Source organism: Oryx dammah, unplaced genomic scaffold (genome assembly GCF_014754425.2).
Source record: "Oryx dammah isolate SB20612 unplaced genomic scaffold, SCBI_Odam_1.1 HiC_scaffold_8, whole genome shotgun sequence".
Lineage (NCBI taxonomy): Eukaryota > Metazoa > Chordata > Mammalia > Artiodactyla > Bovidae > Oryx > Oryx dammah.
Genome location: NW_024070192.1, coordinates 37053641 through 37079995, shown reverse-complemented (window position 1 = coordinate 37079995; position 26355 = coordinate 37053641). Strand labels below are relative to the sequence as shown.

The following is a 26355-nucleotide window of genomic DNA, read 5'->3' as shown; positions in this document are numbered from 1 at the left end:
ATCAGGAGGGTTCCATTTAACATGTGCAAGGACTCCGTATGGTATAGGCATGCTTTTTATAGAGCCCCTGTGATCCCAGATTGGCTTTAGGTTTGAAACCCTAAGCTTCAGTATGAAAAAAGACCAGGCACAGTGTCTTTGCTAATAATAGGGCTCACCTTTTGGAGCTGGACAGGGGGTGGTTCCCACTGACGGAGAACTCAGAGGATGGAATAAGCCTTCAGTCTGAACAAACAAACAGGGGCTCCCCTGGCCGCTCAGATGGTAAAGAATCCACCTGCGATGCAGGAGACCCAGGTTCAAACCCTGGGTTGGGAAGATCCCCTGGAGAAAGCAATGGCTACCGACTCCAGTATTCTTGCCTGGAAAATCCATGCTATGGACAGAAGAGCCTGCTGGGCTACAGTCCATGGGGTTGCAAAGAGTCAGACACAACTGAGTGATTGAGTGGGGCAGCTCTGAACAAACAAATCTGCTGAGACTATTTATCACCCAGCTGGCAAGCTCTATCATGTTCCTCTTGACACCCTCAAAGAGCTCTGACCCCCAACACAGGGGACCACAGGTGACTCTGAGAAGGCACCCCGATACTGGTGGTTTGAACCTTCTGTATAAGCTGGAGACACATACTAGCTCCTTACAGGGAAATTCTCCAAGCTCATGGCTAAAATCCAACCCAGTTAGAAAATGCTTCTTGAATAAAGCTAATGTCTGTGGCTTTATAGAATCTAAAGATGTCTTACTAAAAACCTAACAGTTTTTTTTTTTTTTTTACAAACAGCTGTGAAAATAAACCAGTGCCCTTCATTGGACTCCCCCATGTGTGGGACCACCCCACTGCTGATCATGGATCTGTCAGTCAACTTCCAGGACACAGAACTGCAAGGGGGGGTACTTTCTGGCCACGCTCCTTCGATGATATGGAGACGGGTGACCAACAGGCAAATGCAAAAAAAGCAAATGTGATTTTCAACTTTCTGGCTGGTGATTTTGGTACAGAAACAATTAAGCGGGGGCGGGGGGGGGTGCAGATTTAAGTAGATTTTCTTTTGGCATGTATGTGAAAGTTCTTATTCCCAGATGAAATAAAAAATCCCAAGCAAGGTGAGACACATCATTTTATGTACAAACAGTCAATGGTACAGATGGAGTTACTTTTTATAAATATCTGCAGCAAATCCCCTAAAAAAAAAAAAAAGCTGTGAATAAAACCACCTCACAGCACCAAGGGCCTGTCCTTCCCTAAAAGTGTTAACTTCCCAAGAGCCTATTCTTAGCCAAACACTTGTGGGGCCCTCTTGGGAAGGATAGGACCAGGCAAGAGCCTTCCCCTCTCCCCAGAGAGCCGAGGTGACGTGTAGGTCATCTGCTGCTCAGGACCCTGGAGTGATTAACCGTTTCTTCCCAAGACTTTAGTCATCCTTGTCAAGCTTATACGTCTCTCTGTTTCCTGGCAGGGGCCCAGAGCAAGGGAGGAAAGGAACCTACAATAGTGGGGGGAAGTAGAAAACTCTGGCTATTCTGATAAAAAAAAAAAACAAAAAAACACTTTGTAATCAAGGCAACGTTGTAAAGCCAATGGATCCAGTTCAGTAGAAGGAACACTGTGGTTCAGGCTTCCGGAATCTACAGACAAGCATTTTTTTTTTTTAAGGAAGAGAATTACTTAGCACCAATTTTTCTCTCTCTCTCCAGTAATACTTCCTTTTCCTCGGAGCCCTTGGCTGTAATGAGTCGGAGCGCAGTTCAGTGGTACTTTCCATCAGTAATGAAGCCGGGCAGGTGGGGGGCGCGGTCACTCGGCACAAACAGCGCTCTCATACCAGTATGCAGCTCTGCTCAAGGGGGGGCCTCCTGACTCGGGGACACCGGCGGCCTCACCGTCTTCTCTGGGGGCTGGCTTTCCAGCCCCAAGGGGCTTCACTCAAAGCGACGCAGGTGGTTGTACAGAGACTGGACATAGGTGAAGACGCACATGGGGTCTGGCTTGCGGCCCATCACCATCATGTCCTCCACCTCAATGAGGCGCTCACAGTTGGCCAGGTTCCTGAAACACAGAAGCCCCATTAGAAGTCAGCCCCAGCCACCAGCCAGCATCACTGCTGGGGAACACAGCTCAGCCCAGAGCTGGAGGCTCCTGAGTGCCCCCCAGTAGGGAATTCACTCCACCCCACCAGAGTTGGTGCAGTCACTCTCTCTAATGCAATGCTTCCGGAACTCCCACATGGAGGAAGCACCCTTCAGCTCATGTTCTGACTTGACTGTTGTCTTCCAGTCTCTCAGTCCTGCCCAGCTCTGTGACCCCATCGACTGCAGCCCGCCAGGCTCCTGAGTCCATGGGATTCTCCAGGCAAGAATACTGGAGTGGCTTGCCATTTCCTTCTCCAGGGCATCTTCCCAAACCAGGGATTAAACCCGCATCTCCTGCACTGGCAGGTGGATTCTTTACCACTGAGCTACCAGAGAAGCCCTTTAGTTAACTAGTGAGTGAGTGAAAGTCACTCAGTCGTGTCCAACTCTTTTCGACCTCATGGACTGTAGCCCACCAGGCTCCTCTGTCCATGGGATTCTCCTGGCAAGAATATTGGAGTGGGTTGCCATTCCCTTCTCCAGGGGATCTTCCCAACCCAGGGACTGAACTGGGATCTCCTGCATTGCAGGCAGATTCTTTACCATCTGAGCCACCGGGGAAACCCAACTAGACTTCCTTTAAATTTTCAATGAAATTCAATTTCCCTTTCAGGTTTCACTAAATATTAAGTTCTGCTAAAAAAATTTCAGTTTTTACTAATTTAGTCAAATTTATATGAATCAAAACATCTAGCTCTGAAATTAAATTTCACTAAAAAAATCCAATGTGTATCAGCAGTGTAAGGAGAATCAGCACAGACTATGAAAATAAATGTAAAATGAATCAGGTAAAAAATAAATCTACCCATATGCCTCCTAAAACAGTCTTTAACCTTTTTTTTTAACCATAACCCATAGTTAGAGATCTTTCATGATTCAGCATACACATACCTGTATGCAGAAATAAAGTTTCACAAAAATATTGACCCTTTCTACTATTCATATTTTCTCTAGATTTTATCTTTATTTCACTCCCCACTTTTTTTTTCAATTTTTTAAATGCTGGTCATGAGCCACTAAGGGGCTTCCCAGGTGGCTCAGTGGTAAAGAATCCACCTGCCAATACAGGAGATGCGGGTCCCTGAGTCTGGAAGGTCCCCTGGAGGAGGAAGTGGCAACCCACTCCAGTACTCTTGCCTGGAAAATCCCATGGACAGAGGAGCCTGGTGGGCTACAGTCCATGGGGTCGCAAAGAGTCAGACACGACTAAGCATGCATACAACACAAGGGTCACGACAACTCAAAGGTTTAAAAATTGCTAAAAATCATCTTGAGAGCCTCCCTCAACTCTGCCCTAGGCCTCATGCTCTGGGAAATACTGATTTAACTTCTGGCCCACTGGGGTAGAAGAATGTGGAAATGGGCCTTTCACTGGGCTGGAAAAAAAGCTGTTCCCTCCACTGTTCCCAGCTGAGAGTGGGAACTGAAGGTACGGGCTTCAGGGTCTCGTGGGGATGAGCATGCACCCAGGAGTAATGGCAAGGGTCCTCTGTGATGCCCAGCAGAGCCCCTTTCCCACCCTGCACCAGAGGGGCCAGACCCAGAAGGCCTAAAAGGAACTGCACTTGGTCCAGTCAGCAGTGTCCTTCCTTCAGCAACTGTGTGCCCTCTTGTTCCAGGGTCCCTGGTCTTTTTGCCCCCATATACGAGGGGCTGGATGAAGCACAAGCTGGAATCAAGATTGCTGGGAGAACTATTAATAACCTCAGATATGCTGATGACACCACCTGTATGGCAGAAAGCGAAGAACAAAAGAGCCTTGATGAAAGTGAAAGAGGAGGGTGAAAATGTTGGCTTAAAACTCAGCATTCAGAAAACTAAGATCACGGCATCTGGTCCCATCACTTCATGACAAATAGATGGGGAAACAGTGACAGACTATTTTTCAGGGCTCCAAAATCACTGCAGATGGTGACTGCAGCTATGAAATTAAAAGACGCTTGTCCCTTGGAAGAAAAGCTATGGTCAATCGAGACAGCATGTTAAAAAGCAGAGACATTACTTTGCCAACAAAGGTCTGTCTAGTCAAAGCTATGGTTTTTCCAGTAATTATGTATGGATATGAGAGATGGACCATAAAGGAAGCTGAGCGCTGAAGAATTGATGCTTTTGAACTGTGAGTTGGAGAAGACTCTTGAGAGTCTCTTGGACTGCAAGGAGATCCAACCAGTCAATCCTAAAGGAAATCAGTCCTGAATATTCATTGGAAAGACTGTTGCTGAAGCTGAAACTCCAATACTTTGGCCATCTGATTTGAAGAACTGACTCATTAGAAAAGATCCTGATGCTGGGAAAGATTGAAGGCGGGAGAAGGGGATGACAAAGGATGAGATGGTTGGATGGCATCACGGACTCTATGGGCAAGAGTTTGAATAAGCTCTGGGAGTTGGTGAAGGACAGGGAAGCCTGGCATGCTGCAGTCCATGGGGGTCCCAAAGAGTCAGACACGATGGAGTGACTGAACTGAACTGATATGAGTGTCAGCACTCACACTCCAGCTGCATCCTTCCAGCTACATGATTTGAGCAGAACACAACTTCTTGGGGCCTCAGTTTCCCCATCTGGAATAACAGCCACTTCACAGGGTGGTGGGAGGGATTAATGAGCGAATCATGCAAAGCAGTTCGAGTGGCGTCTGGCATGGACAGTTCAGTAACTGAGTGGTGATCACTGTTGCTGTTTGTATCATCATGGTTCTCTCTAAACATCAGAGCGGGTCATCAGGGGAAAGTGGCCCGAACTGGAACTCTAAAGAGCTGGGTTCAGCTCTTGGCTCTGCTCGTTGCTCCACCCTTCTGTGCCAATTCCTAGAGGCAGGGTAGAAATCAGCTTCCCACTGCCACTCCCCTTCCAGGTGGACTTGTTCACGGCCAGTACCCCGAGAGCTTTCTACCAGTCCCTACCGGCTCCCCAGCTTGCTTGCTCCAAGACAAGCTGTGCAATATCAGCACGGGCCATTCTTTGGTGCTGGCCTGATACCAGGCCTCAGATCAGAAACCAAACATCAGGGTGAAACAGAGATACTTGTTCTGGATCCCACTGCTGCCTCCCCCTGGGTCTGGAGTGAGCAGCTAGTAAAAAAATCTGATGGGTTGATGGGGTGGCGAGTGCTTCTGGACCGATGAGCGGGCACCCTTGCTCTCCAGGATGGGCCAGGGTGGGGCTCAGTGTCAAAGGGGTTGGCGCTCTGACAAGAGTGTGCATGCAAAGGTGCTTTGTTGAAAATCTGAGTTCCTGGGGAGGCCTTCAACCTGAGTCCAACTCCCTGAACTATCAGGTAGCATCTGAAGCCTTTTCCTCACCTGCAGCACAAGGAGAGATTCTCTCTCTCCCCCTCCCTCCCAGGGCTGCAGTCAGAGGATGCCAAGTGTGTGCCCAGGTTATCACCTCTGACAGTAGTGACCTCAGTAGTCAGTCCCTCCAGGGAATGTGAGTACCATTCAAACCCTAAACCTCAACCTTGGAAGAGAACTGAAATCCCATCCTCCAAACACCAACCCCCTGGTGGAGGCCCTGCCTAGGCTGTGCTCACCTCCAGGTCCAGGGAAGGGGCCCTAACTTCCTTCAAGGATGGTACCAATCACCCTGCTCTGACCATGGCAGGCTCTGACCACGAGGAAGTTCCTCCTAGCATTTCTTATGCTATTTTGCCTCTAAGTCCTTTCTACCTATTGTCCCCACAAGGCTATTCTCAGTCTAACTTTTTTCCCCACAGAACAGCCTTTTGCATGTTGGAAGAAAATCTTTTTTCTTTTTTTTGGTTGCTCTGGGTCTTCACTGCAGCTCATGGGCTTTCTCCAGTTGCAGCACTACGCTTACTTGCCCTATGGCGCATAGGATTCCAGTTCCCCAAATAGGGATCAAAACCATGTCCCCACGTTGGAAGATGGACTCTTAGCCACTGGATCACCAGCAAAGTCCCAGGAGAAAATCTTAATATCCACATCTTTCCCTACAACTAAACATGTCTGCTTCCTTCATTGTGCCCACAGTGGGTACCTGGGACCTCTGCCCTGAGCTGGTGGTTCTGGTTTCTCTCTATCTCTTTTCACGGAAGAGCACCCAGAATCGCTGGCATGTTCTGAGTTTTGTCCAATCTGTGCTTCATTCTAGAGGCTGCGCTGGGTCTCCCAGTAAGGACATCCCTGCCCCTGCCCAGGGGTGGCCCTCAGGATGGGCGCTAAGGTCTGAACCTGGCATCACCCTCTACCCCCCCAGACAGGAAGCCATGGGCAAGATGCTGGCTTCCCCAGCAAAGAACCAGGGGACTGAGCCACATCTATTTTGTCCCCACCCCACCAGCCATGACAGTAACGACAAGATTCCTATTCTAGCTGTGGACATAGCTCCTTGGGATGCGATGTGAGCAAAGGAAAACGGTGATGTGCAATGACTTTTATAAAAACATTACAGTCTCAAAATATTAGGGGCCCTGATTGCCTTTTAAGTGAAAACATGACTGCTTTTGTGAAAATAATACAAGCTTGTTTTAAACAGTTGGAGCAGCATGGAATAATAGTCCCAAGGAGAAAGTACAGATCATTTCAAATGTCACTGCACAGCAAGAACCAGAGTTACCCTCTACCTACTACCAATTTTAGATGGATTTACTCAGCCGCACTTTGTTTGGGGTTAAGAAAGGGTCAGAGGGTTTTCTCCTATTACTTTCTATTGTGATCTTCAGTACCTACAGGGCTGTCAGGGAAATGGAGGAGGTGTGTGAGGGGCTATTTTTATTTGTTTAAGCCTTTTCTAAATGCAGCCTGGGATACCAGGGCTTGACTACAGCCCCTATCTGGTTTTTCAGACACATGGGCACTACAAATAGCCTGGAAGCTCCTCAGCTGGGCCGTAACCTGAGAGCAGGACACATTCTCCGCAGGGCAAGGGGGAGCTTCAGGCACAGGGCCCGGGCCGGGCTTGCACAAAGCCTGGAGATATGGGGAGAAGAGCGCGGAGGGTCACACACCCATACTATGGGCCGGTCCTCCCGCTTTCCAAGCCCTGAGCACCTGTCCAATAAGGGGAGCTCACTGAGCTGTCAGCACCACATCACTCACACAGATTAGGCCCCCAGAATCTCCGGGGAGGCAAATTATTGGGAGAGGGGCACACAAACCCCTCTCACTCCCCAGGTTCTAGAGGTGTGTGCTTTTAAGACCCCTTGCTCACTGAAGGGTCTGGAAACATCTCCTTCCTGATGTCAGGGAGCCCTGACCCTGCCGCTTTCCCTCCTCCGGTTGCTCCCCAGTGCCGCCGCAGACTGCCTGTCCCAGGTCCGTCCTGCTGCCCCTGTGGTCTCCGATGGCTTCTCATAGCCCTGTGGGTCTGCTAGGCTTTTGCTGTCTAACCCCAGTGTCTGTTAAGATGCTGATAATCAGTATTCTCCTGGAGGTCTCCCTGTTGTTTTCTTTTCAGCTTTTTTCTTTTGTATCATTATTATTTTTTTAGTTTATTTTTCTCAGCTTAAAAAAATATTTATTTATGGCTGTGCTGGGTCTTCACTGCTGTGCGGGCTTTCTCTAGCTGCGGTGAGAGGGGGCTACTCTCTAGCTGTGGTGCACAGGCTTCCCACTGTGTGGCTTCTCTTGCTGCGGAGCACGGGCTCTAGGCGCCCGAGCTTCAGTCGTTAAAGTTGTTACAGCCCGCGGGCTTCAGCAGCTCTGGCTTGTGGGCTCTAGGGTGCAGGCTCAGTAGTTCTGCCCACAGGCTTAGCTGCTCCACAGAATGTGGAAGCTTCCCCGACCAGGGATTGAACCCCCGTTCCCAACACCGGCAGGTGGATTTCTTAACCTCTGGACCACCAGGGAAGTCCCCCTTTCCAGCTATTCTAACCAACTTATTGTCCAGGAAACTATGTGAGCCAAACTGCCATCCTCCCAGGAGGCCTCGGGCAGGCAGGCCCACCCCCCAGCTTGCTCCCCCAGGTACCTGGGAGGTGATATCCCAGATGACTCATGGGGGGAGGAAGCTCAGGCCTGCTGTAGTTGCCCCTCCCATACCTCTCGAGTCAGCAGAAAAGCAAGAACTCATCTCAGGGGCCCACAGACCATCCTCCCCTCCCCAGCCAGCCGGGAGCAGGCTCAGGCCACAGGGAGGCAAGGCCAATTTTTACCTCGTTGTTTGCTCTGGGTAGGAGAGAGGCAAAACCTGGAGCAGGCTTCCCCCACTCCCGCCCCTGATTTGAAAATAGAAAAAACATCTGGTTGGAGTCTGCAGGCACTGTGAGCTCAAACCTCGTGCTGAGCCACGAATCTCTCTGGCTCCGGCTGCCAAGGGAAGCTGTATTCCCTGCAAGCTGGGGTGTACGGCCACCATCCCAGGGCCCCCCCTTTCCTGCACAAGCCCAGCCTGGTCCAGGGCTTAGGGTGACCAAGGCAGCCAGGACATGAGCTGGCATGGCCTGGCCCCCTGAACTTGACGGGTCAGCCAAGGGTAGCCTTACTCTGCATGGGTGGGACTTGGGGTGCCCACATCAGAGCTCCAGGCCCTGCACCCTCTGACCATGTGCTGTTTTGACAGCCACCCTTTCTAGGCTTGCAAACAGCTGGATCTCCTCCTGGGGAGACGCCCCCTTCCCAACATGGAGCTGTTACACTTGGCTTTCCTTCAGCATCGTCTGGACTCAGTTGTGTAACACACTCCGTCCAGAGCTGTTTCTGCAATTAGGATGACAGCAAATCCCAAGCAGCCAAGAAAGGAATGACTTTCAAAGTATACAAGGGGTTCTTGTGACCCCAAGGGGACCGAGGAGCCACGAACGTCATCTGGGACAACCCAACGGGGCAACACCGGGGGCCAAGCGATCAGACTCAGGTTCTCCGATCTGTCCCCCAGGGCGAGACCCTCGGTACTGGGCTCCGGGATGTGACCTGTGAGCTGCAACTCCTTCTCCAGCCAGGCTCAGGGCCAGGGCGTGGGGGCTGGAACAGGCTGATGGGGGCAGGCAAGGCAGTAGGGAGGGCACCTCCTGGACACAGGCACCAGGGCTGCAGACAAGACACGGAAGGGGCCAGGCACACCCGGATGGCAGAGGCTCACCCCACCAGGCACAAAGGAGGGCGGGTAGGAGAGAACGATAAATGTTCCCTCCAGGAAACTCGGGCTCCGGGGAGGCCTTACTGCCCTCCAACCCTCCACCCCTTAATTCCCAGCATCAGGCAGCCCTCAATACCCTCATCTCTACCCCGGTGCCTGCCCTGGATCGGGGTGGGGGACTCGATGAACTGCGGTAGCAGCTCCCCCACCCTCTGCCTCTGTGTTCAATGCACAGGAGGCCCTGGGGTGAGGGCAGGAGGAGGGGGCAGGCAGGGTATTTATTCCCTAACCCTTCCTGCCCGGTCATTGTGAGCTTGTCGCACCCACCCACTGCCCCAAAGCACGGCTCTGCTAGCCAGCCCTCTGCGTAGAGCTGCTCTCCCCAGCCCGAGGGTATCGCAGGACACCTGGCTCCTTCCCTCACTCCAGCCCACTCATTTACAAGGAATCCCTTTGTTAAACTCTCTTGCCTACTCAATTTGAACGCACCCCCGCCCAACCCCCACCAGAGCCCTGACTGGTACACCCCTCTTTGCCACTCTCCTGACGCCCTGGGGTAGCCTTCAACCTAGAGCCAAATCCCAAGCTCCCCAGCACCTCCCGACACCAGAATCACCCCTCACCCCCTCCTCTCCCTATGTGAAAGTCCCTCAGTCGTGTCCAACTCTTTTGCAACCCCATGGACTGTAGCCTACCACGCTCCTCTGTCCATGGAATTCTCCAGGCAAGAATACTGAAGTGGGCTGTCATTCCCTTCTCCAGGGGATCCTCCTGACCCAGGGATCAAACCCAGATATCCTGTACTACAGCCAGATTCTTTACCGTCTCAGCCACCAGGGAAGCCCCTCTTCTCTCTATGAGCACGTCTTAAGAAGGTAGGCAATTTTATAATCAACGCTTTTGATCACATTTGGGGAGCAAAATGGACCCACTGGAGAAGTCTGAAATGTTCCCCAGGCAGATATTACTCAATTTCCTGCTGTTTAGCAGCTGGGGCTTCCAAAGCAACCACGCCTTCCAACCCCCCAGACTCACTCGGCCATTGTGAAGGCCAGCTCGAAGTTCTGCCGCCGCTGTGTGGGGCTCAGTGCGTTGTAGTCAAAGGCGTCAGGGAAGAAGGAGTGCACTAGGGCGCAGAAGGCCATCCCATCGCTCCAGCTGGAGGAGAAGTTCTGCAGGTCCACGTGCTGTGAGGCCAAGGCAAGGGGATGAGGTGGAGAGGGCGTACAGTGCCGGCCTCAGCTCCCCCACCCAACCCGACTCAGAGGTCCTCCCAGCCACTCCCCAGGCAACCATCCACCCAGCTCAGTAACAAGTGCCCGTGCTTGCTGGACTCCCAGCTGGGGACCCATCGGAAGGGCATGGTTTCTCTAGCTCCTACCCCTCCGTCCCAGCCTGGGGTTCCTGGAACGACAGCCGGGGGCGATGCCCACTCCAGCCTCTGGTCGGGGTCCCAGTGGCCCAGCTGGGCTCACCTGGTAGCCGAGCGTTTTGCTGCGGCACCACTCGAGCAGGATCTGCTTGATGCTGCTGGCGCTGGCCACGCCGAAGCTCTGCGAGCGCTTCAGCTTCGCCCGGGTCTCGCCTTTCCCCCTGCGGACAGAGGGCAGGCCTGCTGGGTGGCGGGCTGCCCCTCAGCTGCCATCTCCTCGGAGACCATGCTCCACCTGCTCACTCAGATAGCACGCACCCTCCCGACCCCACACCCTCGTCCAGGCAGGAGCCATGGATCCCAGAGCACAGCCTGCCTCGATGGGGTCTGACGGACCAGCTTTTACTCACCACACTGGTAGTCTGGGGGCAGAGGGCCTGAGCCCACCGGCCCGTGCTCCTCCCCTCTGCCTGGAGCATCCGCTCCACTTCCCTTCATCCCACCCTCCTCTGAGGCTCCTTCTTGGGCTGCCCTCCTTGATGGCTCTTTCCTAGCCCAGACGGATAGTTTTCTCCTCTGGGTCCTATGGACACTCCTTGATGGCCAAGATCAGGTTGTCAGGGTCAGTGGGACACTTCCTGGGTCTGTCCCCCTCACTAGAGACAGAGCCTTGGGAGCTGGGACTTGGGGTGCGGTTATCATCACACAGGCCTGGGCCTACCATTCAAGCAGTAGGCGTTAGTATCACCAGAGGAAGGAAGGCTGGATAAATTTGCAAAGTTGGACTCGATCTCTAAGGGGGTGGGGTTGGGGTGTGAGAAGGGGCTGGCGGGCCCTTGGGTCTCGTTGCGTCACCTCCCAGCTCCTACTGGGAACCCCAGGGACTGCCCTCTGGTCTCCCCTGTCACGCCCTGAAACCAACTTCTCCAGTTGGGTGAGGAATGTGGGTGAGAGGGTGGCCAGAGGCCCCTCTGAAATGCAGGGAGAGGGGCTGGGCTCTCACCAGGCCTTGCCTGGCCCATCTGCCCCCTCCTCTCCTCCCTCCATTGGGGCTGCCTACCCCTCAGGGCCACCCCACCCCGTCGTTGGCCCTGACCTTGTGTTTTGCCCAAGAGGTCATATATTGGGGAACAGAAAGGGCCAGCTTTGCTGTGCCGTGCCTGCCTGACCCTGGTCTGAGTCCTGGCCTCCTCTGGGGCCTGACTGATCTGGAGAGCATCCGTACTTGCCGGCTGTATCCTGCTCCCATTTCTCAAACAACGCCTTCCGGGCCTGTGCTCCCGAGGTGCGGGGCAGAGTCTGTGACCTCACCAACTCCCGGCGACGCTCCCCTGGCCGATGGGCCTGAGTCGTGGCTGGCGGCTGCGGGGATGGCGGTGACTGGGGTGGCGTCACCAGCGGAGGGCTGAGTCAGGGAGGGAGAGAACCACTGAGTCAGGAACACAGACCCGCCCACTGCTAGCTCACCGGAGGGCCCCCCCCTCCTCCGCCGTCTCCCACCCCAGGTCCCCTGCCCCACTGAGTGTGAAATGAGGCAGCAACCGGGCTCCAGGGAGAAAGGAAACATCACTGGCTCTAGTCCCCAACCGGTTCTGCAGGTTTTCTGAGCTGAACTGTTCTCTGAGGCAGGCCAGACAGGCCGTGGGCCCCCCTCTCTGGGAGTAATTACCCCTTGGCAGGTGTCAGTGCCTGGGGTTGGGGGGCATCCTCCTTGTGGGAGGTGAACCCAGAGCCACTCCCAGGACCAGGCCCCCTCTATGCCACCACTGAAAAGCTCCCCTTTGTCTCCCCCAGAACATTTCGCCAGAAAGTCACAATCCTCCTTTCATTATTAAAAGGAGGTGGGGGGTGGGGGAGGTCAAGCCAGCCCCGCCCCCAGCTCTGATCACAATCCAGTGGGCCTGGGGGAGCCTGGGGACCACTGTAGGCCAGGAGGCGGCAGACCTGCCCCAGCCTGGGGGTCAGTCCCTCCAGGGACCTCCTTGGCCAGGGACAGGAAGCACCAGGCTGGAGAGGAGGGGCCCACCCAGGATGGATGAATAGAAAGCAGGAGATGGTCCCACGCTCCATCTTCCTGGGTGGACTGAGACACCCCTCCCGTCTGTGCACAGACTTGCTTTCAAGGATCCTAAGTGAAACCAGTCTGCGGCCATAAAACCCTCTACCTCCTAGCCTCACTGCATTATTTCCCTGGAGGTCAGCACAGGGAGCTCCCTGCAGGGGCCCAGGCAGCCTGGGTCCAAGGCAAAGCCCAGACGCTTCCTGGGGAGGGACGACCCCTCCCCACCGGGGACTGGGGCCCTGACTCAGACTCACCTGTCATTGCTCCTGCTGGCCGTCATTGCTCCGAAGCCAGAGCTGGACAGAGACCGTGGGAGGGAAGAATTCTTCTCTGAGGGACAAGGCAAGAGAGATAAATAACAAACCCTGGCCTCAGGGTGTGGGGGGCACCACTGCCTGCCTCCCTTCCGCTGACCTGGCCCTGTGCCCTTTACCCAGCGTCACTCCAGGGCATGGGCGGGATCCCTGGGCTAAGCTGGCCCTGCCTCAGCCAGCAGTTGAGGACAAACGATGCTGGGGACATAGAGCAGTAACATAAAAGAGGCCTTTTACAGTGTTCCCTCCTGCTTTTGAGAGTACAGAGCCCAGGGCCTCTTGGGCTGCGGCCCATAAACACTTTGATCCCGAGTCTTCATTCTGGAAACCTACACAGCCCAACCCCAGGACTTGCCACTGAGGCCTGACTCCAGGCCCCAGGGGCCACACCAAAGTGTGCAGGGTGAGAGGCCGCCTTCCAGTCACAGCCTTGACCTGTAGGAAAAACCACGGTGGTGTCCTACAGGGTTGATGCTACTTCACAGCATCTCTAGCGGAGGAGTCAGGAAGGAGGGGCCCCATATGATGGAGCCGACGAACTAGGGAAAGGGGTCACGGCGACAGGCTGGGGAGGCTGGGGCTTGGCCAACACCCCCACCCCACCCCAGCCCCTGCCCTCCCTCCCACGCTGAGGCCATGCATCCCCTCCTGCTCCTACCACTGGGACTGGGAGTCCAGGGGGTGGTAGCCTCGCTGGGGCTCGAGCTGAGAGCCCCCAGGATGGTGGCAGATGTCGGAGACATGGCTGAGGTCTCCCCAGAGAATCTCTCGGAGACTCGCGTGACGGCTGTGACTGGCTGGTGAGGCAGCCGCAAGGAGAGGCTCACAGGGCGAGGCTTGGGGGGCTCTGGTCCTGGGATGGTTTGAGTGGTCTCGGGGGGTCCATCACCTGGATCTGGAACACGTGACCAGCAGGGGTGGAGCCGTCAGCTGTGGCATCCACAGGGGCTTCAGACCCTCCCTGGAGGACTTTAGTCTCTGAACCCTCTTCCCACCTCCTCCAGGAAGGTCTCCCCAATCACTCCAGTCTCCCTGACCTCTCCCTGCCGCTCCAACCAGAGCTGGCATCTGCTGCAACTTTCAATAAACTGCCTGTTTACTAAATGGACAGCTCAATAAATAGTTGCCTCTCTTTCTACCCAGTTCAGCAGTTAGATGATTCCTCAGCCCCTGCTTGCTTTCCTCCAGAAGTGAGGAAGCTCACCACCTTTCAAGAGCTCTCATTTTTTCCCCTGTGTTTACAAAGCTCTACTTCACCCTGAATGAGGCTGCTCTCCTGTCAGCCTCTCCACCCATTGGGGTTTAGGCGCAAGTCCTCTGTCCCAGGCAAGAGCTGGCCTGGCACAGAGGCATGGCCGAAGCCCTGACCCTGAAGCTACCCAGCTTGCCCTCCTCTGCCGTCAGCCCCTACCTGCCCCGGGCTGGTGCCCGTTCTCGATGATGCATGAGTTTGAGGTCCTTCTCATCTCCAACTCACTGGCCTCGTCATGGTGGTCCACGCTCTATAAAGAGACAAACCCCGCCAAGACCCAGTCAGCTGGGGCCAGCTGCCCCTCCCCCAAAATCATTGCCAGAGACCTTCCCTGATTCTGGCAGGACAAACATTTTGAGAGAGACAGTTCTGGGGTAGGGAGGGTGTTCAGTGATGGGCCCCTATCATATAAGAAGCTGACATGGACTCAGCGTCACCAACTGAGCCCCCAGGATCCTGGAGGCAAAAGCCTCCACCGGGCTCATCCCAGACCATCAAAATGCTAGAGTAAAGGTCCTGACTGGGAGTTCCAGGGCCTCCTTGGTGGCTCAGTGGTAAAGAATCCATCTGCCAATACAGGACATGGGTTCAATCCCAGGTCAGGGGAGATCCCACGTGCCATGGAGCAGCTAAACCCATTACACCACAAGTACTCAGCCCGTGCTCTGGAGCCCATGAGCCATAACTGCTGAAGCCCCCAGAGCCTGCTGCAACAAGAGAAACCATTGCAATGAGAAGCCCACACATAGCAACTAGAGAGCAGCCCCTGCTCGCCACAACTGGAGAAAGCCTGTGCGTAGCAACCAAGACCCAGCACAGCCAAAAATAAACACATCTTAAAGAAAAAAAAAAGAGGCTGGGAGTCTGAAGGAATACGCAAGGCACCCAACTCTTTGCCCAGGCTGGACCAGATGACTGGGGTCAGGAGAACCTGGCCTGGGGCCGTGTCAGGAGCCCAAACCCAGTGACCTAAGTAAGGTCCTTCTGGGCCAACAATCGGCCCTGAAGCCCTCATGCTGAGGTCTTTTCATTGGCTGCAGGGTCACAAGATTTGCCTGGATGTCCAGAGTACAGAGGCCTTATTGGTTCCATCGACCCCTCCATTCCCTCTGGCTTGCAGCAGTTGGGGGTGTCATGCGGAGAAAGAGAGCCAAGACCAAGAGCCAGGTGACCCAGGTCAGATGGTTGTGCCCCCTCTGGGTCAGTCTCCCTACTGGAGATGGTGGGGTAGGCTACGCAAACCTCCATCATTTTGGCGCCTGCCAGGCCATCAGGCCCTTTGCTCGTGCATGCCACTTATACCACTTTTCTTCTGTTGTCCCAGGTAGATGCTAGCACACCCATTTTACAGATGGGACCCAAGGGCTCAGAAAAAGGACATGCACTGTCCAAGGTTACCCAGTAAGAAACAACTAAGATTCGTGGTCAGGATAGATGTTCTCTTCAGCCTTGGCCCTGCCCTTCTTACATGGAGGGAGGTTGGAGAGTACAGAGTATCTGTGAGCCTGATGGGGTCTGCCTGGCAGGAGAGGGACAGAGAGGCAGACCCTGATCAGGGGCTCTACTCAGAGTCCACGATGAGTGGCTTGAGAGGTTGGCCATAACTCTTCTTAGACACCGCCAGATTGGCCCCCTTGTCTACCAGGTTCCCAGATGACAACGGCCCCTCCCTGGGCCCCAGTGGCTCAGCTATGACTGTAATGAGTACAAGAGGTATCCACCCTGCCATGAGGGGATCAGTGTGGTGTGGGAGCCAGGACTGTGGGCAGATGACGTCAATCCAGCACGAAGGTGTGTGCCTAGGACAGACTTCATCCAGCCCAGCGGGTCAGGGAAGCAGGGGTGGCTGAGCCTGGCGAGAGTAAGCCAGGTGGACCAGGAGTGGAACGACAGACATCGCACATAGACATCAAGGCACAAAGTGTTCTGATCTGGTGGGTGGGGAGGCACTAAGCAGCTCAAGGGGCCATCCTGGAGAGCTTCGACTTGACTCCTTGGACAAGAAAGAACCGAAGGCCGTCAGCTCTGTTTTAGAAACATCCTTCAGAGACCAATGAGACAGTGGCATGGAAATGGGTGACCAGATGGCCAGTCACCTCCCTAGTCTCAGGTGGGGATCTGGGAAGCAGAGATGGGGCAGCAAAAGAGTGGAGGACAAAAAGGACTCAGCGGTTTGGGGAGAGTAAGTGGATGTGGAGGTTGGGGGGAGTCTCACATCTTCTAAGCCTGGGCTTTGGGCCTGGGGAATGTGACTACGGAGGGAGAAGCGGGGACTGGTGGGAAAAGAAGGACTTCGATTTGGGACGTGAGTGTAAGGAGCCCCTGAGGCATCAGGGAGTTGAGGTCAGGAAGTAGCTGGATATTTGAGTCTGAAGTTTCAGAGGGAGGATGGACAAACAATAGAGAAGCAGGGGTCTCACGTCCAGAGCCCAGCAGAAGAGCTGGCTCGGGGCTGAAGAGGCCTGGGATGGGCACCATGTTCGGGGGCAGAGGAGGCATCTGCAGAGGAGAATAAGGAGCAGCAGCCAGAGGGAGGAGGAAGAAAACTGAAAGAACACTAAGAGGCAAGTGGAAGTATAACAAGAAGGCTGGCGCGTCAGCGGCTCCCAAGGTGGCCTCAGGTCAAGGAAAAGAAGGTCAAGGCAAGATCTAAAAGGGTCCATTGGGGTTAACCCAAAAAGAGGTGCTGGGTGACAGTTTAGGAGCTGAATCAGAGGTGGAGGTGAAGGCAGGAGACAGCCTCGGGTTGAGATGGAGACACAGGAACTGCAACCGTGGCGGGGTGGGCGCGGGGAAAGGGGTTGGAAGGGCTCACCCAGGCGGAAGAGGGGAACGATACTTAGAGGCTGAGAGAAAGACTCTAGCAGGGTGATGGGACCCTCTGTGGGCTGGGGACCCTGGGGAAGTGGAAGAGCATAGGATTGAGCCTGGGTTTGGAGAGGAGGAGGCCCCCTCCAACTTCCGATGCAGAAGGATGGAGAGAGAGGGTCCCCAACCACTCGTAGACAGTGGAGAAGAGGGGGCCTCTCCTGGCCCCTCAGGGTAGGGGGCACCCCTAGAGCCTAACCTGAAGCCAACTCAACAGACGGAGGGGAGACAGCCAGTCCCTCCCGAACTCCAGCCCCACCTGTCAGCAAGGTGCACAGCTCTGGGGGCTCCCTGTCCCCCCCACACACACCCTACCCTGGTCCCACAGGTTCTGCAGGTCTAGGCAGGAGCCTGGAGGGCCCAGCTGATGATGAAACCATCTTCTCAGGAATGTGGGTCTCTCTGTGGGGCCCCACAGACACCTGCTCCTGCATGATGCAGGCCCCGTGCTCCCCGTGATGGCCCAGGAGACCAGACACCACCACCAGATAGGAGGCAGGCTCTGAATTCCCATCAAGGGGTCTCCAGCAAAGCAAGAGGAAAGGGGCTGGACTGACTCACGCTGGGAGGCCAGACTCCCAGGCTCCCCCTGCCCCTCACTCCTCCATGCCTGAGACAGAAACCACTGTTCATGCAAGGAAAGGGCTCAGCCCACACCTCAGACCAAGGGGCTCCTCAGAGGCCACCCTCCAACTCATTGTCACAGAAGCTTGGGGGTCGGGGTCACCCCTAACCTCACCCCATGACTAAAGGCAGCAGCAGAGTCAAGGTTGGGGTCTCCTACCCCAACCCCGGGCTCTGTCCACAAAGCGCTCGTGCTTTCCAGGAGCAGGAAGGACCACTCGAGACAAATTTGTGCAATCAGGCCCCAGCTGTCTCACTGATGAGGGGAAGGGTGGGGTAACTGCCCCAGTGGGATCTGAGTCCCCAAGTCCAGCCACAGGCCCCCAGCACACCCCTGTAGTGGTCTTCATTTGGTGGGGGCAGGCTGCTTCAGCCACAGAGAAGGGACTGGGGAGGGGGGCCCTCTGCATGCTGAGGCCAGGGTAGAAGGCAAGTCACCGGAGGGCCCCGGGGACCAAACGGGAGACAACTGTCACAGCCCCAAGACCTGGGCTTTGTCTGAAGAAGGGGGAGGCTCCTGGTCAGGGAGTCCAGGCCCAGGAATGTTAGGGAGAGAGGCAGAAGGCAGGGAGGTGGGGGTGGGGGGAGGGGAGGTAAGTCAGAGACACTCTTCCTGGGGAAGTTTTTAAACACTGTTGAGAGGGCAGGAATAATAGTTCAGGCATCCTTGGGGCTGCCTGACTCCACGCCGGCTTGTGCGTGTGGACGGGGCGCATGTCAGCACAATCAGCACAACCCCCATCCTGAGCCCCTAACAAGGCTGCCCCAGCCTCCTCCTCCTCCTCCTCACTCACACCACCGGTTTTAAAGACTCAATTCAAACTTCTCCCCCAAGCATTTAACTCTCTTATCACACAGTGTGTCTGGGAAAGGAAGGCAGATAAGGCAAGCCTGGTTTCTTTCACGTCCGATCTCTGCTCCTGGCAGCCACTTGGGAGGGGCTCCACCGCCTCTGACATGGGGACCAGGCAGCTCCAGCTCAGCTGAGGACATTTGCTGCCCCTAGCGAGCTCCCTCCACTGGCCAGATCACAACTGTAGCTCCGTGGACACTCTTATGAACCCACTGGGCGGATGTCACTGTCAGAACTACTCAGCCGGCTCGGTTCAGGGCCCATACAGGGCTGGGCCGGTCCTCCTGAGATACAAGGGACCTGGGGTTCAGCTGAGAGATGTCCCCACGGCCTCACAGCAAATGAGCCCGAAGCAGCTCCTGTTTGCTGCAGGGTCTCGGGCCTCCTACAGGGAGTCCTCCCTGATTACTCCCACCCTACTGCCCTGCCCTCTCCCTCCTCCCTGAGCCTCCCTGGCTGCTCACTACCTAGCAAGGTCAAGGTTTGTGCACTCACAAGTGGATTACTAAATCAACTCTGCTTTGAGTTCAGAGCATATGTACATGCTGAATTCAATCCTCCTCCAACCCTGGCGGTTCCCACTTTGAAAGAGCAGGAAGTGAAAGGGTCTCAACTGAGGGTCTCTAAATCTCATTGCTTATCACAGAGGGGCAGTGGACAGCCCAGCCTCCACACTGCCTGACCACTGCCACCACTGGCTCTCATGTGTGGATAAGACCCTCACACCTAGACTCCCCCATCCAGCCACACACACACACTCACACATAAGTTTGAGAGGCCAGACAGCCCTGGCACCCAGTTATGACTCTTTCCAGTCTCGCCCTAGAGACCAGATTCCCTGTTCATGACCAAGCGCCTGATCACAAGCTGCTGGTCACAGCTGGAGGGCGACAATGTGTGGATGACTCCACACAGCGCCCCTCCCTGCCCGAAATTGGCTCAGAGTCTGGGTGGGTGCTCCTGAGAGGTGAGCCGCAAGAGAAGTGGAGGCCGGTGCCTTGGGGCAGGGGGAAGCTGCCTGGGACCCAGAGAGCCTCTGACCCAATGGGAGACCTCGACCATCCTCCACCCACAGTGCTGAACTCTGCCCGCTGCCCCACCCACTCCAGGCTTTTCTGAAGCCCAGAACCTGCTCCCCAACTGTGTCTCCATCCTAATCCCCCAAGAGGTTCCAAGAGGCTGTGGCATCCCTGATGACCCCCAACCCCTTCTTCCAGAAGGCGCCCCCGCTTCTCTCCAATTCTAAGTATGGGCTCTCCGGGACCTCCGCGCTCCCTGGCAGCTCCTTGACCTCCGCGGAGGGCTCCAGCCTCACCTTCTCCCTCTGCTCCCCTGAAGACCCCGCCCATTCTAGGGCTTCACCCGCCAGCTCTGCCCTGCTGTCTTCCTCACCTCTGGCCTCGACCAGACCTGTGACTCCACCTGCTCTGGATCAGCTTCACCAGGATGTCCCTCACCCTCAGGACAACCCAAAGGGCACTGGCCACTCCACAGATCTGTGACCCAGGAGTCCCCCAGCAGGGCTGTGCTCCCTGCCTCCCTGCTCACATCCAAAGACCGTCTCACCCTGATGACTCCACCTCCAAGACAGCACTGCAAGGCAGTCCCGATGCTCCCTCCACCCACCCTTGGCTGTCCTCTCCTTGGACCATCGCATTTAAGTTACCCTGCCTGCAACTGCCCTCCAACCCCCATCCATCCATGAGGGAGCTTGCTGGATACAAGGAGCCTATTCCTTCCCCGGCCAGTGCCCCTCACCACCACCCAACAGCCAAGAGGACTAGCTCACCGCACATGAAAGTGAAAGTGTTAGCTGCTCTTTGCCACCCCATGGGCTGTAGCCCGCCAGCCTCCTTTATAAGATTCTCCAGGTAAGAATATTGGAGTGGGTTACCATTCTGTTCTCCAGGGGATTTTCCTGACCCAGGGATTGAATCCAGGTCTCCCCTACATTGTAGGTAGATTCTTTACCATTTGAGACACCAGGGAAGCCCCATGTGACTGAAGGCCAATTCCCACTTAAAATAGAAGACTGGAGACACTTCTACATATGTGTGTGAATTCATGTACATATGCATACATGACTCAGAGTATTTTTTTAAACCTTAGACAGCTGCTTCTGTGAGTAGACAAGTAGCAAATGTATGTTAAAATAAAAGCTCAGAAACAGTCGATGACACAGTTTATTAGGTGCGTGTGATCTCACAGTGATGATATTATATCTTGGCCAAGTAGTGGTCATGCTCAAAGGACAGAATTAAGCGTATCCATATTTCTAGATGAGCTTCCCAAGTGGCGCTAGGGGGAAAGAGCCTGCCCGCCAGTGCAGGAGACTTAAGAGACACCGGTTTCATCCCTGGGTCAGGAAGGTCCCCTGGAGGAGGTCATGGCAACCTTCTCCAGTATTTTTGCCAGGAGAATCCCATGGACAGAGGAGCCTGGCAGGCTATGGTCCCTAGGGTTGCAAAGAGTTGGACACGACTGAAGTGACTTAGCACGCACGCACGCACATGTTCCTTGACATTGGTATACTCCGGGGCTCTGACACCAGCATGTTTAAGAACCTCTCACCCCACCCCCCAGGACAAAGCCCAACTCCCTGGCCCATCATCTGGGGGCCTTCTCAACTCGCCCCTCTCCTCTCACGCCCCACCAGGCTCCCCTCTGGCCACTGAGTCCTCTGAGCCTCTCTGAGGTGGTCGGTACAGCCTCACACACCACTCCCTGCAGCAGCAGGACCTAGGCTCCCAGCACAAAACCCGCTCGGATGAGACACTCCTAAGATGAGAACACCCGCTCTGGCTGCCAGCACTGCTGGGACTGCTCCATGTGGGGCCATCTCCCATCCAGGCTGGGACCTCTAGGAGCAAAGGTTAATCTGATAACCTCCCCCTCCGCTTCCAGCCCCTTGAGGTGCAGCCCAGCCGGCACAAGAGATCTGAATGAGTGATGGACTGAACTGAGGGGGACGGCAGGTGCAAACTACCCAGACCCTGGAAACCTAACCCTGGAGCACATGCCGGGGCAGGGTGGAAAATCCCACCCAAGAGCCACTGTGCACACCAGAGAACATTCTGACGAGCCACTCCAGGAGGCCCGCAGTGACTCGTCCACACCGGCCTCTGCCCCGCCCCCCCCACAGTGTGGGTCGCTGGCCAGTCACTGACCCCAGAAATCTAGACTGCTCAGGACTGGTTCCCCTGGCTTCTACCCCAACCCTGTCTCTCCCATCACGGAAGGATTCCCCGCCTCCGGTGAGTTCCCAAGGGCTGTGCCCGGTTGCGCCCCAACAGACTGCGTCCTGCCCCCAACACTCACACCGCGCTGGAGTTCTCCACCTGGGTTAATCAATAACTCGAGCCGTCAGGCCTCAGTGAAGTGGCATCACAGGGGCGAGTCAACGGAGGTGGGGAAGTAGAGGGTGGGAGGTGTTGCTGACCATTCCAACACTTTGGCCAGGCCAGGGTTGGTGTTATAGCGCCCGAGTGCCAAAGGACAGTGGAGACAGCGGGACAGAGCTGGGGGAAAATGGGACCTGGCTGCAAAGAAGGGAGGGGGTCCGAGACAGGTGTGGCGGGCAGCCTAAGCCGGTGGTTTCCCCGACCGTAGCCGGACCCCCACGACTGGGTCGCAGCGGCAGGCGCACGCACTAGGGACCTAGGGGCGGCAGGGGCCGCGGAGCACCTCTCCCCCGGCGCACGCGAACAGGCGCCCGCGCTCCCCTAGGCTCACCTGGCTGCGGCCGGACAGCGAGAAGGTGGCGTGGCTGGCGAACCGCGCGGTGCCCAGACGCGGCGCGCGGTTTGGGACGCCGGGCGCGGGCGGAGGGCTGGGCGTGTCGGGAGCGGGCGCCAGCCCGGTCGTCAAGCCCAGAGACTCCACCTGGCGCGTCAAGCGTTCGAGCTGCGTCTGCAGCCGCTGGTTGTCGCGCTGCAGCTCGGCCACGGTGCGCGCCAGCGGCCCCGCCAGGCGCAGCGCCTCGGCCACGCGCTGCTCCACACCGCGCTGCAACCCCTGCATGTCCTCGTGAAGCGCGCGCACCGCGCCCTCCAGCGCCGCCTCGTAGCGGCCCAGCGCCTCGCGCACTGTGCGCGCCTCCTCGGCGTCGGGGGCCGGCTCCATGGCCGGGCCTGGCGCTTGTTTGTCGGGGAGATCGGGCCTGACCCGGAGAGAATAGTCGAGCTCCGCAGCTCCGGACCGCAACTGGCCACCCTCGGCTGGGTTCATCAGGAGGGGCGGTGGGAGGGGCGGGCGGAAGGCGGGGCGAGCCCAGTGAGCCCCGGGACTGGGCGCCACGCGAGGGCGGGCCCTCAGGGGCGTGGTCAGCGGCTCCGGAGACCGCCCCCGCCCCGGTGTCCCGCGGGATGCCTCGAGGTGAGGGAGGTCCTGGGGGCAAGTCCTACTGGGAGTGGAGACATCCCCACCCGACCCCCCTCCCTGAGCCACACACACACACACACACACACGCCCACACTCTGCTCAAAGAGACCTGACCTCAGCAATAATTTCCAGACCCCCAACCCTCACCCTGGGCCTGTCACTGTCCCCTCCATGCACACTGCCCTCACAAGCACATACTCACCTATGGAGTCTTTGTCTGGAATTTCTTGCACTTGTTAATAAGACCTAAGGGAGGAGACAGGTGGTGAGGTCCCTCCCTGACTCTACAATTGTGCCTTCTCCCCTCCCAACCCACTCTGGATAGTAAGGTCTTTTCATCCTACTGTCAATGGTCACAGGGCCTGGGGGTTCACAGAGAGGTCCCTGCTAGGGGATCCATGAGTGGCTGAGGTCAGACAGAGAGGAGAGGGTGTGCTTAGGGCTGAATCTCCAAATCCTAGGATCAGCGACCCTAGGACTAAAAACCCCCCTCCCTCCATCAGAGCCTCAGTCCCTGGCTTCTAGCCACAGCCCAGGGCTCCCACCTCGACATCCTCTCAACACTCCTTTCGTGCCTGAACTCAGATATTCCTTCCTTCCATTCCCCACCCCCCAACCATCCCAAGAAAGCAAGGAGTAAAAACAGCTGTTGCTTCAGAATGATGCTGAAAGATGCTGTAGGTTCTCATGTATATGGTAAAATTAGGTTAAAATAAAAATGGGAACATCCCATCCTTCTTTGTGCAAAAAAAAGATCTTTCCTGATTAGCCTTCTCCTTCCTCGGCCTAACCCCGGTGCCTAAGAATGAGAGGTCTGTAAGGCTTGTTCCCATCACACTTCCAAAGATGTTTGTGGCCACAGACCTCCTGGACTGGCCTGCTCTGCCCCAAAGGAGCTGGATCAGCCCAACAGATACTAAATGCTGACTCCCCCCAACCCCCACCATGGGGACAGGAAGAAATGCTGGGTTACCTAATCCAAGGAGCCTTCCAGCAATTATTTCATGAGAAAGTCAAGTGCCAAAAGGCATGCATGGTGTGTATATGTGTGTGTTCCATGTAGCTGTGTGGGACAGGGTGAGCCAAATTGCTCCCTGCATTCTTCTCCAGGTAGAATCTTTGATAGACACTAGGAGAGAGGCAACTGCTACAGCTTGTTTCTAGTAGCACTCAGAGCCCCTCTGGATCTGAGCACAGAGCCTTGAGTGCAGGGACCCCAGTCTCAGCCAGAAAAGCCCAGCCTCTTCCTTTGCAGGACCCAAGGAAGGACCAGGCAGGAAAGTCTGGGAGGAGCTGGACAGCTGGGTCTCTGGTCCTATAGCTGATGTACAGCAGAGTCTGTGCCTGGATGGACAACATAAATGAGGGTGGGGGTGGGTGGGGGTCCAGCCTTCTCTCGAAGCATCCAGGAGAAGGAAGGCTGGCCAGGTCTCTAGGGTGGGACCCCAATGGGGGATAGATAAGATTCTAGAGACTCGCTGCCCAGGATCCAGCCTCGCTCTCCCACCTTAGGTGGGTTATATGGTCTGTCCCGATCCACCATGACAACATCTGGGAGGGGCTGCCTGGGGCCTGGGGAGGGCTCTATCTGCCAAGGGCAGAGATGCGGCTCACGGTAGGTTCTGGGCAGACAGTACAAGAATCAGACCATCCCCCTTGGTTCCTCTCCCTTGGCAGTCAGACCACTGAGTCAATAGCTGGAGATGAGCCAAGGAGAGGAGAGATGAACCAGGAGGGGAGGAAGAGGGGCAGAGCATGGTGGGGGAGGGAGGAGGGGGTGATTCTGGAGTAGGGAGGGAGGCCCTGAAGACCAGTGCCATCCAGTGCTCCTTGCCAGTTTGGGGGAGGCTGCTGCTCACCCCAGGCCCCAGGGGCTCCTCCTGGCCGCCCCCTCAAGGCCCCTCCTCCCGCCCTCCCGGGGCTCAGCTCCTGCCCAGTACCAGACTGTGGGGGAGGTGAGGGTGATGGACCCTGCTGAACTCCCTGCACATTCACCAGCCCTGATGTCAGCGGGCTAGCGAGGCCGACCTCCCACTGAGTCCCAGGGGCTCTGGCCCTTGCCCTCCCAGCTCTCCCTTGCCTGGCTCCGACCCTGCTTCCTGGCCCCTTGGTCTGCTCTGGTGCTGGGCTGGGGGCAGGATGTGGGACAAGCCTTCCTGTACCCCCTGCCAATCACCTCATGAAATCAAATCCTGGCCAAGCCCAAACCCCAAAGTCAGGGACCTGAGGTGGGGGAAGTGAGGTCTGGGGAGGGACAGGGACAGGCTCCAGGTCCCAGAGCAAGATATGCAGAGACAGGGCTGGAACCCAGGGTCTTGGCTGTGGTCCCAGGGCCCCTTGGGGGCAACAGTCAAATCGAGCCAAGTCTAGGCAGGTCCCCCTGCTCCCAGATCACCCAGAGGCTCCAATCCCCTGGAACTGTGCTTTGAGCTCTCCAGACCATCCCTGTGGCCCTCTAGCAGGAACCCCTGATGACCATTCCTCCTCCCAATCCTCTTGACTCCCCTTCTTCTCCCCAGTGACCTTCCTGAGTGGCTCTGTTTTCACTCATCCCTTAACCATGGTCCCCAGGGCTCTGAGCTGGGAAGGTCCCCCTTTTATTCACAGACCCTTTCCGCATGGTGTCATCCACCCCCACACCCGCACTGGTGACTCCCACTCCTCCACCTCCAGCCCAGGGCCTCTCCTTATACCCACCTGCTTCCAGCTCCTGTCCTGAAGTTCCCACCCACTCCCCAGACTCCTGAGGTTCAGCGCTTAAGGGGTGGGGCAGTGCTCTGCAGTCCTGGGCCCACCTGCCTGGGACTGGCCCTCACCTTCTGCACCTGGGTCCCCGCGCATGGGGGTGGGGCCCTCACACACTTGCGTACAAGTGTTGGAGCCCGTCCTCGGAGAGCAGAGAGCTGTCTCAGCTGTTCACCTATCCCTACAGCTGAAGAGGCAGCTGGCTTTAGAAAGTGCTCCATGAAAATGTGGGAGTGAATGCCAGGGAAAGGGGACTCATTGGAGAGGGAGTGGAACCAATAGAATGAGTGGATGGATGGGCCCCATGAGCTGGGTCAGGGAGGAAACGTTAGAAGGCGTGGTGAACCATGAGGCTCATAGGTGCCACATGGGGGCTGACTCCAAGGTCACATCAGCCTTTGCACTGAGACAAAGACAGCTGCCAGCCTCACTGGTCGCCTCAGCCCTTCAAGCCCCTCTGCCAGGAATGCTCAGGTCAGGAGATCATGGGTCAGGCCAGACCTGTTATCTGCCAGGCAGGCCCCAGTCAGCCCTGCCAAGCCCTCTATGAAGCCTTCAGATCGCTGGGATGGCTAACAGGCCCGACAGTCCAGCTTTGTAACTGGGGAAGGTGTGGAAAGGGAGCCACACCCCACGCCTCAGGGTCCCCAGATGCAGACACCAACGGGGAGCAGGCTAATAAGGACTCGACAGAGAAACACACTCCAGGACTGGACC

General features: G+C 56.1%; 1 protein-coding gene across 2 annotated transcripts; it reads right to left on the bottom strand.

Annotated features, from left to right (window-relative positions):
• Positions 1-1100: 1100 nt before the first annotated feature.
• On the bottom strand, positions 1101-22717 carry SMTNL2 (smoothelin like 2). 2 transcript variants are annotated; one of them, XM_040243703.1, is made up of 8 exons: positions 22246-22716; positions 14328-14418; positions 13575-13811; positions 12857-12932; positions 11766-11945; positions 10644-10761; positions 10204-10355; positions 1101-2047 (listed from the first exon to the last, which is right to left on the bottom strand). In XM_040243703.1, the coding sequence occupies exons 1-8, from the start codon at positions 22633-22635 to the stop codon at positions 1921-1923; spliced, it is 1371 nt and encodes a 456-aa protein (XP_040099637.1). In that variant the 5' UTR covers positions 22636-22716; the 3' UTR covers positions 1101-1920. The 2 variants fall into 2 exon arrangements, with proteins under 2 accessions (XP_040099637.1, XP_040099638.1); XM_040243704.1 differs by lacking the exon at positions 13575-13811 and having other exon boundaries at positions 22246-22717.
• Positions 22718-26355: the final 3638 nt, after the last annotated feature.

What these genes read in the sequence shown, in the direction of transcription:
- SMTNL2 (XM_040243703.1), bottom strand. Translation starts at nt 22,635, where the DNA reads ATGGAGCCGGCCCCCGACGCCGAGGAGGCGCGCACAGTGCGCGAGGCG. An exon ending in CGCTGTCCGGCCGCAGCCAG is followed by an intron (nt 14,419 to 22,245) that starts GTGAGCCTAGGG and finishes GTCTCTTTATAG; the next exon opens with AGCGTGGACCACCATGACGA. An exon ending in CTGGCCTTCACAATGGCCGA is followed by an intron (nt 2,048 to 10,203) that starts GTGAGTCTGGGG and finishes TCTGTGTTTCAG; the next exon opens with GAACCTGGCCAACTGTGAGC.